The sequence below is a fragment of the Salvelinus fontinalis genome, chromosome 20 (genome assembly GCF_029448725.1).
Source record: "Salvelinus fontinalis isolate EN_2023a chromosome 20, ASM2944872v1, whole genome shotgun sequence".
Taxonomy (NCBI): Eukaryota; Metazoa; Chordata; class Actinopteri; order Salmoniformes; family Salmonidae; genus Salvelinus; species Salvelinus fontinalis.
The window spans coordinates 9,868,455-9,883,101 of NC_074684.1; the positions used below are offsets into that span (position 1 = coordinate 9,868,455).

General features: G+C 40.0%; 1 protein-coding gene across 7 annotated transcripts in view; it reads left to right on the forward strand.

The window, feature by feature from the left end:
- Positions 1-13,789, forward strand: part of myt1la (myelin transcription factor 1-like, a) — a 53,011-nt gene extending 39,222 nt beyond the window's left edge. For 2 of the 7 annotated variants that reach the window (XM_055872320.1, XM_055872324.1), the window contains exons 13-23: positions 3,702-3,935; positions 4,849-4,997; positions 5,121-5,189; positions 5,356-5,418; positions 6,809-6,907; positions 7,764-7,985; positions 8,135-8,226; positions 8,342-8,445; positions 8,743-8,886; positions 9,890-9,952; positions 10,823-13,789. In XM_055872320.1, the coding sequence (XP_055728295.1) occupies positions 3,702-3,935; positions 4,849-4,997; positions 5,121-5,189; positions 5,356-5,418; positions 6,809-6,907; positions 7,764-7,985; positions 8,135-8,226; positions 8,342-8,445; positions 8,743-8,886; positions 9,890-9,952; positions 10,823-10,963 (1,380 nt within the window). In that variant the 3' untranslated portion in view covers positions 10,964-13,789. The remainder of the gene's footprint in view (positions 1-3,701; positions 3,936-4,848; positions 4,998-5,120; positions 5,190-5,355; positions 5,419-6,808; positions 6,908-7,763; positions 7,986-8,134; positions 8,227-8,341; positions 8,446-8,742; positions 8,887-9,889; positions 9,953-10,822) is intronic. The other 5 variants (XM_055872322.1, XM_055872321.1, XM_055872323.1 and 2 more) reach the window with 5 other exon arrangements.
- The last annotated feature ends 858 nt before the right edge of the window (positions 13,790-14,647 follow it).

Genomic DNA, 14,647 nt, shown 5'->3' on the forward strand with positions numbered 1-14,647 from the left:
GTCTATTTATTTCCCCTATCTTTCTCCTTTCAGTCTATTTATTGCCCCTATATTTCTCCTTTCAGTCTATTTATTTCCCCTATCTTTCTCCTTTCAGTCTATTTATTTCCCCTATCTTTCTCCTTTTCAGTCTATTTATTTCCCCTATCTTTCTCCGTTCAGTCTATTTATTTCCCCTATATTTCTCCTTTTCAGTCTATTTATTTCCCCTATCTTTCTCCTTTCAGTCTATTTATTTCCCCTATCTTTCTCCTTTTCAGTCTATTTATTTCCCCTATCTTTATCATTTTCAGTCTATTTATTGCCCCTATCTTTCTCCTTTCAGTCTATTTATTTCCCCTATCTTTCTCCTTTCAGTCTATTTATTTCCCCTATCTTTCTCCTTTCAGTCTATTTATTTCCCCTATCTTTCTCCTTTCAGTCTATTTATTTCCCCTATCTTTCTCCTTTCAGTCTATTTGTTGCCCCTATCTTTCTGCCTTTCAGTCTATTTATTTCCCCTATCTTTCTCCTTTTCAGTCTATTTATTTCCTCTATCTTTCTCCTTTCAGTCTATTTGTTGCCCCTATCTTTCTGCCTTTCAGTCTATTTATTTCCCCTATCTTTCTCCTTTTCAGTCTATTTATTCCCCTATCTTTCTCCTTTTCAGTCTATTTATTTCCCCTATCTATCTCCTTTCAGTCTATGTATTTCCATATCTTTCTCCTTTCAGTCAATTTATTTCCCCTATCTTTCTCCTTTCAGTCTATTTATTTCCCCTATCTTTCTCCTTTTCAGTCTATTTATTCCCCTATCTTTATCCTTTTCAGTCTATTTATTTCCCCTATCTATCTCCTTTCAGTCTATTTATTTCCCTATCTTTCTACTTTTCAGTCTATTTATTGCCCCTATCTTTCTCCTTTCAGTCTATTTATTGCCCCTATCTTTCTCCTTTCAGTCAATTTATTTCCCCTATCTTTCTCCTTTCAGTCTATTTATTTCCCCTATCTTTCTCCTTTTCAGTCTATTTATTCCCCCTATCTTTCTCCTTTCAGTCTATTTATTGCCCCTATCTTTCTCCTTTCAGTCTATTTATTGCCCTTATCTTTCTCCTTTTCAGTCTATTTATTTCCCCTATCTATCTCCTTTCAGTCTATTTATTTCCCTATCTTTCTCCTTTCAGTCTATTTATTTCCCCTATCTTTCTCCTTTCAGTCTATTTATTGCCCCTATCTTTCTCCTTTCAGTCTATTTATTGCCCCTATCTTTCTCCTTTTCAGTCTATTTATTGCCCCTATCTTTCTCCTTTCAGTCTATTTATTTCCCCTCTCTTTCTCCTTTTCAGTCTATTTATTTCCCCTATCTTTCTCCTTTCAGTCTATTTATTGCCCCTATCTTTCTCCTTTCAGTCTATTTATTTCCCCTATCTTTCTCCTTTCAGTCTATTTATTGCCCCTATCTTTCTCCTTTCAGTCTATTTATTTCCCCTATCTTTCTCCTTTCAGTCTATTTACTTCCCTTATCTTTCTGCCTTTCAGTCTATTTATTTCCCCTATTTTTCTGCATTTCAGTCTATTTATTTCCCTTGTCTTTCTCCTTTCAGTCTATTTATTGCCCCTATCTTTCTCCTTTTCAGTCTATTTATTGCACCTATCTTTCTCATTTCAGTCTATTTATTTCCCTTATCTTTCTGCCTTTCAGTCTATTTATTTCCCCTATCTTTCTCCTTTTCAGTCTATTTATTTCCCCTATATTTCTCCTTTCAGTCTATTTATTTTCCCCTATCTTTCTCATTTTCAGTCTATTTATTTCCCCTATCTTTCTCCTTTCAGTCTATTTATTTCCCCTATCTTTCTCCTTTCAGTCTATTTATTTCCCCTATCTTTCTCCTTTCAGTTTATTTATTGCCCCTATCTTTCTCCTTTCAGTTTATTTATTGCCCCTATCTTTCTCCTTTCAGTCTATTTATTGCCCCTATCTTTCTCCTTTCAGTCTATTTATTGCCCCTATCTTTCCTGCTTTCTTTATTGCTCTTTCAATCTATCAGACTACATTTGCATTATATCTCTGACAAAATATGGATATTATATCTTCCTTACTGCCACCCTGAGTCAGTTCTAGTGAAAAGTGGGCCTTTGTCTGAGTCAGTTCTAGTGAAAAGTGGGCCCTTGTCTGAGTCAGTTCTAGTGAAAAGTGGGCCCTTGTCTGAGTCAGTTCTAGTGAAATGTGGGCCCTTGTCTGAGTCATTCAGCAATGAGTCAGAGGCCTAATCCACAAGGTTAGGTGTCAGATGCTTTTCTATGCCATATTATTTAGGCTTTGCTGGTTTGCTTATTACAGAATAATGCAGTCTGACCTGGCATCCTGTGATTCTGTGTGTGGCACATTCCTTGCATTATGGGGTACAGCCTGCTCTAAAGAGCGACCAATTTGGCAAAATAATTTGCTGTTTGACCTGGAGTTTTAATTTGGGATCACCCTGCAAAAATAAAATCCTAAATATATACAGTATATATATATATATATATATATTTTACATTCACAAGCCATGTCGTGAGCCTTTCTAAAACTACTTGCGGGCCGCATTTGTTTTACACCTTGTTCAGTCATGTTTGTTACCTCATTAAATAGCTAGCTAACAACCTGGTAACTTTACCAGTATATCCAAACATTTGGGGACACAGAAAGAAAGGAAAGGGGATAGCTTCTTGAGGAGATCAATGGTCATGGCAATGAATACATGTCAGATATCTTGCATGTCATCATCACAAACTTGACATTCTTAAAGCGACAGTGCACAATATTCAATGCAATGCATCTCAATAGGAAAATAGTGCTTTTACACAATGTAGAAACCTAATTTTCCACCAAATGACTTTTTCATTTCAATGACAAGTATTTGTATCAACGTTTTAGCTTTCTTTATGTCAACAAATGTATTTACGTGGTTACCTTATTATTTTTTTAAATCTAGAGCACAACATGTGCTTCAGAAGTAACTAGAATTCACATAGGCTATATCTCAGTAGATACAATAAAAACGTATTTTCTGGTGCCCCTAAATTTGATGTTATGCTACCAATGGTGCACCGGTGCTACCAATATATATTTTTTAATTTGAGCCCCGGTGCAGGGCACGCACAGCCATGAGAGCAGTATAGTATCTAACACTGTGAGACAAAGAGATGCATTGGGCGCGGTGGACTGGAGCCCTTGGCTTTTTAAGACAGTCTGGAATGGATCAATGAGCATTTCAGTTGCCGCTCTCTCTCTCGCGCTCTCACACTCTCTCTCTCGTTCTCTTTCTAGTAATCATGCCCCCTGTGGAGAGGCAAGAGAGAGTGACCTCTCTGTGAGGACATGGTCTTGCTCTGGCGCAGTCTGTCTCTGTGTGCACCATCGTCATCATCATCATCATCATCATCATCATCATCATCAGAGAGCCGCGGGGATATTCCCTGTGTTGTACATTAATCTCCTCTCCACCACAGTGCGGGCTGCAGAGTGGGCCAAAGAGGAGGAGTAATTAGTCTCTCCCTCGCTTTCTCTCTCTGCTTCTCTCCCTCTATCAACCCTCTCCATTCTCTCTCTCCTCTTTACCTCCTACAATCTATTTATCGTGCTCCCTTGCTCTCTTCTCCTTCTCATCTTTCTTTCATTCTATTTACCTTACTCTCCCCCTTCTCTCTTCATCCCTCCCTCCATCTCCCTGTCTCTGACAGAGTCCTGATGGGGACGTGGATGACAACAGTACCCTGGACCTGAGTGTGAGCCGTGGGCAGCCTGGGGGTCCTGAGGGGAGTGGCACGGTGCTGACGCCCCTGCAGCCCATGTCCCCCCAGCGCCAGGCCCTGCTAAACAGCAGCCGCTGCTACCAGATGAGTGAGGCCGACTGCTGGGACCTACCAGTGGACTACACCAAGATCAAGCGCATCACTGACGACGATCACAAAGAGGTATGGGGAAGGGCCGCAGCATTATGGGTAATGTAGTTATGGGGTAATCTGTTTTTGTGTTCAAAATTGAAATCTATTGAACAGAATAGTCCTCTATTATATTCCAATGGTCTCTTGCAGTGGAGGCACAATTCAAAGGTGGCTTATCCAGAAAATATTTTACTCTCTGCGAGTGTTCAATATTCCTTAATGAGCCATAAACCGGCAGCACACAGGTAATGGTGATTTGATTTGGGGGGTATCCAGTATCCACTGATAGTCTTTCACTGACATCTAGTGGATGCTACCGGTACTGCATTGACTCAATGAGTGAATCTCAATTGTTTTCCTTGATACCTCACATCCTCCCTCATCGTCTCCTTCCCAAAGCACATTGGAGCAGAAGATCTGAGGTTCCTCCCCTCTGAGAAGGAGGAAAGGAAAGAGGAGAAGTGGAATCAAGGAAATACATTTGAGATTCACCCAATGACTGATTGACGCACAGAATTGTGGATTTATGGTTTGTGAGATACATTAAGGCTCAGCAGCATTATATAGTTAGTGCCTGATAGATCATCTTTTCACATTGTACTTTGAATCTCTGCTATTACACAAAGCAACCCATGCAGTAAATTGATACACTTGCAATGTCAGATTAAAAAGCTTGAAGTTGAAGGGGTGTAGTCGTAACCGTAATTGGGCTTGCTAATAAGGCATGGATGAAACATTTTCAGCGGGGCATGAGCATTGAGATTGGGGAGAGGGTTTCTTCGGTATTGCTTGATACCAAGAAATTGGATCTTGCTGAGTAATTGAAGAGATGTGTGAGATGTGAATATGAGTATGAATTGTAATCGTGTACTAATTGAAAAAAATGTAGGATGTGTGAATATGCCAATGTTATGGTCATAGGCTACCTGATGACATGATGTAGTCTTCCTTTTTTTCATCCCTCCACCAGGTCGATGACCTGGACCCATTCCAGGACCTTCTGGATGAGCAGCACTATGGAGGGGACGTGACCATGCCCAGCCCCAAACACAAGTACTCCGTCTGCAAGGAGGGCAAGAAGGAACTCATCACGTAAGACAAAAACAAGCTTATTTTGTCATCCCCTTTTTACTACTTGACATTCATTATACCCTCTTTACCTAGCGACCATTTTCCACATCTGATGTTCTCATTGTATGTCTGTGTGTTCTCTAGTCTCTCAAACTGCCAGTTAGCTGACAAAAGCATCCGCAGTATGATGACAACCAATGCCCAAGACCTCAAGTAAGCATAACCCTATTTCTCCAGTGTCTCTGATAGAGACAATTGTGCATTCTATATTTTAGTCTTTACGTAGCCTAGCAGACCAATAGCCTGATAAGTGTTGATGCTGTCAGCTTTGGTAGTACCCTGTCTCCTGTAGTCACTCTCCTTGTCCCCTCTGTCCCAGGTGTCCCACTCCGGCATGTGACGGGTCTGGACACATCACTGGGAACTACGCCTCGCACAGGAGGTAGCTTGCAACCCATCATAATGACAAAAAGCCACGCAGGATTTTCAGCAGCCCCTAACATTTCAGACTGTAGAAGACAGTGATGCATAGATACATATACAGTATATTACCTATTTTGTAGTGCATACCTGAGAGTTGTATTGGTGTGTGGATTGTTTAGACTTCTCTGTTTTCAGTTTCACTGAGCTCTGATAGTCATTTGTTACCGTATATGCATGTACACCACCGTTCAAAAGTTTGGGGTCACTTAGAAATGTCCTTGTTTTGAAAGAAAAGCACTACTTTGAGAAACAGACGCCTCACAAGTCCTCAACTGGCAGCTTCCTTAAATAGTACCCGCAAAACACCATTCTCAACGTCAACAGTGAAGAGGCGACTCCAGGATGCTGGCCTACTAGGCAGAGTTAAAAAGAAAAAGGCATATCTCAGACTGGCCAATAAAATGAAAAGATTAAGATGGGCAAAAGAACACAGACACTGGACAGAGGAACTCTGCCTAGAAGGCCAGCATCCAGGAGTCGCCTCTTCACTGTTGACGTTGAGACTGGTGTTTTGCGGGTACTATTTAATGAAGCTGCCAGTTGAGGACTTGTCAGGCTTCTGTTTCTCAAACTAGACACTCTAATGTACTTGTCCTCTTGCTCAGTTGTGCACCGGGGCCTCCCGCTCCTCTTTCTATTCTGGTTAGAGCCCGTTTGCGCTGTTCAGTGAAGGGAGTAGTACACAGAGTTGTATGAGATCTTCAGTTTCTTGGCAATTTCTCGCATGGACTAGCTTTCATTTCTCAGAACAAGAATAGACTGACAAGTTTCAGAAGTAAGTTATTTGTTTCTGGCCATTTTGAGCCTGTAATCAAACCAATAAATGCTGATGCTCCAGATACTCAACTAGTCTAAAGAAGTTCAGTTGTATTGCTTCTTTAATCAGGACAACAGTTTTCAGCAGTGCTAACATAATTGCAAAAGGGTTTTCTAATGACCAATTAGCCTTTTAAAATGACAAACTTGGATTAGCTACACAACGTGCCATTGGAACACAGAAGTTGCTGGTAATGGGCCTCTGTACCCCTATGTAGATATTCCATTAAAAAGAAAATCAGCTGTTTCCAGCTACAATAGTAATTTACAACATTAACAATGTCTACACTGTATTTCTGATTAATTTGATGTTATTTGAATGGACAAAAAAATTGCTTTTCTTTCAAAAACAAGGACATTTTTAAGTGACCCCAAACATTTGAACAGTAGTGTATAGGTTACATGGTTTGTCTTGAAACCATCTGATACCAACTTTACAGAGCTATCATTCTGAGATGTGATTTGTCTTTTGATGAACTGCAAATGTACTGATGTTGTACTCATACTCTTAAGATGGTAGTGAACTGCACAAGACCTTTCCCCTCTAGTCTGTCAGGCTGTCCACGGGCGAAGAAGAGCGGGATCAAGATACTGCACAGCAAGGAGGACAAGGACGACCAGGAGCCAATTAGGTGAGGGTTGGAACGGATAGTAGTATAGCATCTTGGTAAATTTGTCAACATGCAGATGTAGGATCTTAATTTGAGCCAGTTTGCTACAGCAGGAAAATAATCCCGCAGCAACAGGAAATGTGAATTATTATGTAGATTATAATTAATGGACATTTTTTGTAGGGTTTAATACATTTTTCACACGGGCAAATCAAGTCTGACATTTTAAAGTGAAAAGTACAAACTTTAGAAGCCTTTTTAAACGTTGAATGCACTGCAAGCTTGCATTTCCTGCCATGCAGGAAAATTCTCAGCAACAAAAGAGTGATCAAATTAAGATCCTACATCTGTATTCTCTTGATAGTCATGCATTTCACCTCTGATTCTCTACAACCAGTGTAGTACACCTAGTGGGTACAGTACAGTAAAGGTTACCTTTCCACCACTTAAGGAATGCCATAATGTTAAGCGCATATGACCTTGCCGCAAATCATCTAAAGTTCACTATGTGTCCTTTCACCAATCACCTCCCAATCTCTGCACAGCTGTTGCTGCCACCTCTATCCCTGCGAGGTTCACTGGATGTATCATCATCATTAACATTGCAGTCATAATTAACACTGACCTCTCCACTGCCGGGGTGGAGCGGCCCGCAGACACACTGTGCTAGTTCTAATCAGCCCAAATGTCACTCTGAAGGACAATGTAGAACCACGGGTAAATGTCTATAAACCGGAGACAGTTTTCATTAGATTAGCTAATCTTTTTCTAGTTGTCTTTGTATTGTGTGGATGACATTTACCAGGGACAGGTGTGCTGCAAGTGAGGAGAGCGAGGTCGTGACCTGACTGACCTTTGTGACCCCTCCTCTCCGCAGGTGTCCAGTCCCAGGCTGTGATGGACAGGGTCACGTGACGGGGAAGTACGCGTCCCACCGCAGCGCGTCGGGCTGCCCCCTGGCGGCCAAGCGGCAGAAGGATGGGTATGTCAACGGCTCCCAGTTTGCATGGAAGTCCGGGAAGACAGATGGCATGTCGTGCCCGACCCCGGGCTGCGATGGATCAGGACATGTCAGCGGGAGCTTCCTGACCCATCGGAGGTGGGTGGCGCATGGCTCTGTTGTAGATGAGCAACTGTGTCTAAATGTAACCAAGTATTGGATCAATAATGTCAATTATGGTTGAGACCAGCAGGGTTGGAGTAATATGATTTTATTCACCAGTAGTGTATATGCCTTTTTTTCCTCAGTCTCTCTGGTTGCCCCCGTGCCACCTCAGCCATGAAGAAAGCCAGAATGACTGGGGTAGAAATGTTAACAATCAAGCAACGAGCAAGCAAAGGTAATAACCAGGCACAAATACCAGTCAGAATGCCCCTTGACTATGCCACTTCCTGGTTTTATCAAAACATATTCAAGCTGAATCGACAGTGAATTTTATGTTTCCCCTTTTCTAGGAATAGAAAATGACGAGGACATCAAACAGCTGGATACAGAAATCAAAGATCTAAACGAATCAAACAATCAAGTGGAATCAGACATGATTAAACTTAGGACACAAGTAAGATTCGTGCATTACTTAATCGAGATTCATTCATTAATTATTACAGGGCAATCAGTCATGCTAAATTTGGGCAAATTTGAAACAGGTTGCTGGATTAAAGCTTAGATCAAATGCATTTAACTTGATTTTGATGTTTCATCCCCCCAAGTAACTGTGATATGACTAACGCAGTACATTTTTAAGGATCCATAAGAAGTCCCTCCGTTGTCAGACAGAACCCGCTGTTGTCAGTTGTCAAACAGTCAGTCACTCTGGTTCATCAACTTCAATGCACTTCTTTCTCTCCTTTCCCAGATCACCACTATGGAGACTAACCTGAAGTCCATAGAGGAGGAGAACAAAGTTATTGAGCAGCAGAATGATTCCCTACTGCACGAACTAGCCAACCTCAGCCAGTCTCTCATCAACAGCTTAGCTAATATCCAGCTCCCACATATGGTAAGTACCATCACAGCTTAGCCTACAACAGTTACTGTCGGACAAGCACTGTATCAAGTCGAACTAAGATGCCATAGGAATCAAGAACGGGTTTATGGGGAAATAGGACGTGGGGTTAGGTAAAAAGGATATGTTGTCAAAGATACTAGATGGCACACTTGAAAGCATGCCACTTTGACGTTCCATGATTGCAAGTGTTGAAACCCAGGGCCATTTGGAGTAAATTAGTCAACGTAACATGAGTGAAAACAAGACATGGTCATATCATGGTAGTAGCTTATTCCACTCATTCTACCAAATTGGATATGTTTATTTCCATATTGATTGTTTGTTGATGCCATTTAAACAGAACACATCAAGAATTCGGGGCAAAAATACATCTCTTACCCTGTTATGTGCTTGACAAATCATTGCAACACAAGGGCCGACTGCAATGACATAGTTGGGTTGTTTCATCTGCTGCTTTCTGTTTGTCACTTGTTTTCTCAGCAGTTCATATGCTTCTGTGCTACAACACTTCCTGTAACAGACTAATAATCTAATAATCCCCCCCCCCACGCACACACACACACTCCCCCCTGCTTGGTGTCAGTTGAGAAATAAATCATGGCTGCCTTGACGTGTCATGTGCCTGTATTATCCAATTACAGCTCTTGCGTATGAATAAGAGCAGGGCTGATTGGATACTGCTTGACGTAAAAGGCACCAAAGTTGCTTAGTAATGAATGAAATCTCTCCCTCTGAATATGGCTCCCTGTTGTCCAACCATTAATGTGAGGGGATCACGTTTTAGTAGGGTTATAACGCATTTTGCTAGCCTGGAACCATTTCTGTTTGTGTTATAGCCAACTGCTATAGTCATTGTTATGCCAAACGTCATGAAAATAACTATTAGCAAGAGAGCACAAAAATATCTGCGACCAGGCTAGAATTTTGCTCCCTTTATTACAGCAGGCTAATAGAATTATATCTATCTCTATTCTCTTCACACCTCTTCCTGTAGAAACCGATGCCACAGAAAGAGGCCCCAGTTAAACATAGCTGCTGTTTACAGATGCCCCACAGAGTAAGAGACTCCTTTTCATAGTCTAATTATTATCCGTTTCTTCTGCACTATCATCTCCCCCCTTAAGTCTTCCTCCTATACTCGTGAACACTCTCTGTGGTGTTTATGCATCACAATTGTCCATACATGTTGCTGCGTTATACTACGATTCAATGGTTTGGTCATATTTAGAGACGTTTTGTGGCTTCTTAGAAGAATTTTGTTGCTGACAAGGAAGTGGCCGTGATGGAGTAACACCACGAGCCATATTTACACAGTTATAACACAGTCACAGTCAAGGAAGCGAGTATGTTCAGTCTGCTATTGCATATTCTCTCTCTGTCTGTCTGTCTGTCTGTCTGTCTGTCTGTCTGTCTGTCTGTCTGTCTGTCTGTCTGTCTGTCTGTCTGTCTGTCTGTCTGTCTGTCTGTGCTCATGCTACTGTTACAGTGTGTGCTCCTATCTGAGAAATGGCTCCCACAACTCCTACATCTCACTAGCTGCACACATTATATGAGTTTATTTATGTGATGTCAGTCATAATTTTGTCTCCATGAGATAAGCATCAACCATCATGCCTTCTATGAGTTGCTAAAATCAATCTACACGGACTTTGCATGTTTTGGAGCTGCGTTAGATCAACTGTAGTGTACATAGGACTATGTAAATGGTTACATTTTATGAAATTGATGAAGTATTGTAAACACTTAGTACAGCCCCAGTGCCCATACTGTCCTTACAATGTTTGCAGCTGTCAGTGTCCTTCCCTGAACAATTTCTCTTTCCCTCCCTTCCCTTCTCTTTGAAAGAATATGAATTGATCATTAATGTGAAATCCGACTGAATTGCGTATGTACCATTTTCCTCATTGGAGTCTTTTTCCCCTCACAGGAGCCAATGAATGAACACAACTTTGATAGTTATGTGAATACTTTGACAGATATGTACACCCATCAGGACCAATACCAGAGTCCAGAGAACAAGGCCCTATTGGAGAACATCAAACAAGCGGTGCAAGGCATCCAAGTGTAGTAGCCTATCTACCTGCGAAAAAGGCACTGTCAGAGGCTAAATCAAATGATGTTAAAGCAACGAAAAAGGGTCAAAAGAGAGAATGGATGAGGATTTTTTTTTGCTGCTGTAAATTACCATCATGTTTCTTTTATTACACTGTTATGCTCTGAACTCCATGGTTATGGTATTTTTGCCTTGCTTTAAAAATAGTTCCCAATGGCAAAAGTTTAAAAGAACATACACGTTTTGTACATTTTCATATGACCTAATATAACGCGATGTACTGTTTATAGCTGCTAATGTATGCACATTTTTGTGTATATGTATTTATTAATTGTACGCTTGTTTCATTCATTATTTGAACGCTTATTGATAAAAAGGACTAAACTGAGTCCCATGGGTCGGGAGCCAGATGAGGGCAATGTGAGGAGCAATCATGTTTAGATAAGCGTTTTCATTTTGTGATTTAATAGAATACAAAAAAAGACCTTTGGTGTGAAGATTGTTTAATGGATGTAAATGTATCGATTTTTGTAACAATGTTTGAAAAAACTCTTTGTCTTCAGTGGTCTGTGTGGAGACTAATAATAATGTCTATGTTTAAATAAAGTACGAGAAGAAACTATGTATAAATATGACAAATTTCAAACATCATGAGACGGAAACTAAGTGGTGCAACTCCCATCATCTAGAATGGACTGTACTTCATTAAGTTAGAAATAAAAAGTCTTAGTAATCTGTGCTGTTAAACTATTTCCATTTCAAACACAGAGCGGGATGACCAATGGCTATGGGAAATGTAGGAGACAATCTAGCGTGACTAATTTATTTTAATCGTAAAACTTATTGAATAGCTAGTAGGACAACTTATCAGCAATATTGGTATAACAATGATTAAATCACTTGTTTAGATATGGGATGCAATCTATATAGAAAAAAAAGTTTGGGTATATGCAATTTCTTATAAATAAAATTAGCAGAGCTGATAAATCTTTTTACTAAATGTAAATGTATTAAGTTTTGTATAAATCTTTTAATACAATCATGTTTTCGGGATTCATCATGCGGCGATCAGTTCCAAAATGAAAGATGGATGAGTTTATGAGTTTCGTTCTCTCATGTTCGATTTTGCACAGGAACACCTTTGTTTTGATGTTTTTATTGAAACTTAGAGGTACTTGAAGGGTCAAATTGATGGTCAGAAGTTTTCTAGAAAAGTTATCTTTATAAAGGCTGATTGATGTGCTGGACTTACAGGGTCAATGTCCCCCATTTGTCATAGTATATTATTGCACTTGTTCAGTAGAAATGTCTTTGCAATCATGCATAGTATGTGTCTGCGCCACACAACATGACACGAGCTAAAGATTGCTTTCTGATTATGTCCTAAAAATGGATCTATTGGTAAAAAAGTTTATTAATATCTATTATAACAGCAAAGAATAACGGAAGTGATATTGCTAATAGTGGTCCACGATTTACTAGCGTTTCTATGATTGATGACAATTTCATGAGGAAATTGCTATCCCTTTCTATGAGACACCCTCAATAAATGTTTTCATAATACTTAAAAACACCATTATAATGCAATGTGAGTGTCAATGTCAGCCCCCTATAATGCCATAACCTTTTAATCATCAGCCAACTGCAACAAATCTACCCTTACATAGTATTTACTTATTAATAATTACATTTCCTATACAAATTGGCATAACCATGTGACATGCACTTACATTTACATTTACATTTAAGTCATTTAGCAGACGCTCTTAAGATGACTCTACTAATGGATTATAAATGTGTTCTTTAATACAGTTTATTGTGCATGCACATCATGGGGAGTTTGTCCCAATTATATCAATACATAGAGATCATTATTTGAATTTAAACAACTGTATATGGCTCTAAGACGTACTGTCCTTGGAAGTAGCCTAGAGTGTGAAGTCCAGGACTGCATTTAGACAGGCGGTCCAATTCTGATATTTTTTCAAGTAATTGGTCTTTTGTACCAATCACATAGATCTTTTCACGTCAGATCTTTTCGGGAACTGATCTGATTGGTCAAACGACAAATTAGTGAAAGAAATATCAGAATTGGGCTACCTGTCTAAATGCAGCCGCCAGACTTAGGGCTGAGTGAGTCAAGTTCAATTCAGACATCCCTTCTAGATAGTCAACATGAGGGTGCTATAGGCTTAGCTAGTCATTGACCTGATCTCACACTTCAAAGCATCTCTTTGGACCTCCTACTAGACTTGAGGTCCACATTCCATATGACTCCATATGCCTGTGTCTAAAGCTTTGTGTCTGCAGCTTTTTGCCAATAAAGTAACGCTATAGATAGATCGACAGCTTGTACTATTTTCTTTAGTCAATTATTCTTACTGATACAAAGGAAATGGGAATTTTAAGCACAAATGTCCTACTCACCAACAGTCAGTACATATTGTAATAACAAATGTAAAAGGTTATCTGTGATTATTTACATAGAGAACACTAACATGTCACATGCTAGAGTGCAGAAGAATTTTCATATGAATATTTGTGAATTGATCAATCGATTAAACTGCTACAATTACGATTTATTTTGAGTAATGCTTTGATGAAAGGATTTTATACAACATTAATTTCCTTCTATCCTTTCCCTGTCCCCTCTCTCCCTCTTGCAAACTTTCCAACTTAATTTTGGTACCACATGGCATGATTTTTGTTGATCTTTAATTTTGTATGTTTAAGATCACAAGTTGCTGTGATATTTCATTTGAAATTGTGAAGTTTGTACGATTTTTATCACGCTGGTGTTGACATCTCTTACTCTGAATAAAACTTGTGTTGCAACACTAACTTGTATTGTTTCCTCAAATGATTGCCTCACATATGAATGAAAACACTAGAAGAGAAATTATCCAAGAACACACTTAGCTGCAGAGTCACTGACATGACTTTGACTTTAACAGAGCCAGCAAGCATCTGTAGTCTATCCTCCTGTCCTGAATGACAACAGAAGAGGAACTATGTTATTGTGAAGTCCAACTACAGTGAGAGAAAAAAACTATTGTTAGGGTTGCGTCAATTCAATCTGGTATAAGGACAAGTATGACGATGAGTCACCGATTGTATGCTATGTATTTTTTTTATTATATTTTTTATTATTTTTTATTAAGCAGTAAATGGTAAATGCAATTTTCGTATATACGGGTTCAACGTATCATCGTGCAGGATAAGACAGAGAACTGACTTGTTCCTGACAAAGATATTATAATATACTCTGACAGAGATAGTTCCCGCTTCCGAGCCGGCCTGTCAGAGTAGAGACTGGGCGTGGTTTAGACTCACCCAGCCTATCGCCGGCGCTCAGGCTAGTCCTAGCCTCTTTGCGCTCTTTGGTGTCCCAGCGCTGTTGCTGTGTAGATTACGCTCCCTCACCCCAAAAACTGAGGTCAGACAGCTCTGCAACATTGTCTGAGCTATTCGCACCTGCATACAAAAGCACACTGTTCTCGCTCAAGGCTAACCACCGCTTCCCAGCACACTTATCTGGGGCTAACTGTCACTTCCAGCACACACACACAGACACTCAGGCTCCCAGGCCAACAGTTCAATAACATGTGATATAGTATTGGGTTATAGTGGATAACTCAGAACCTCACACTATAGACAAACAAATGTTAGGGCCAACAAATCATAAACCACCCACAGAAA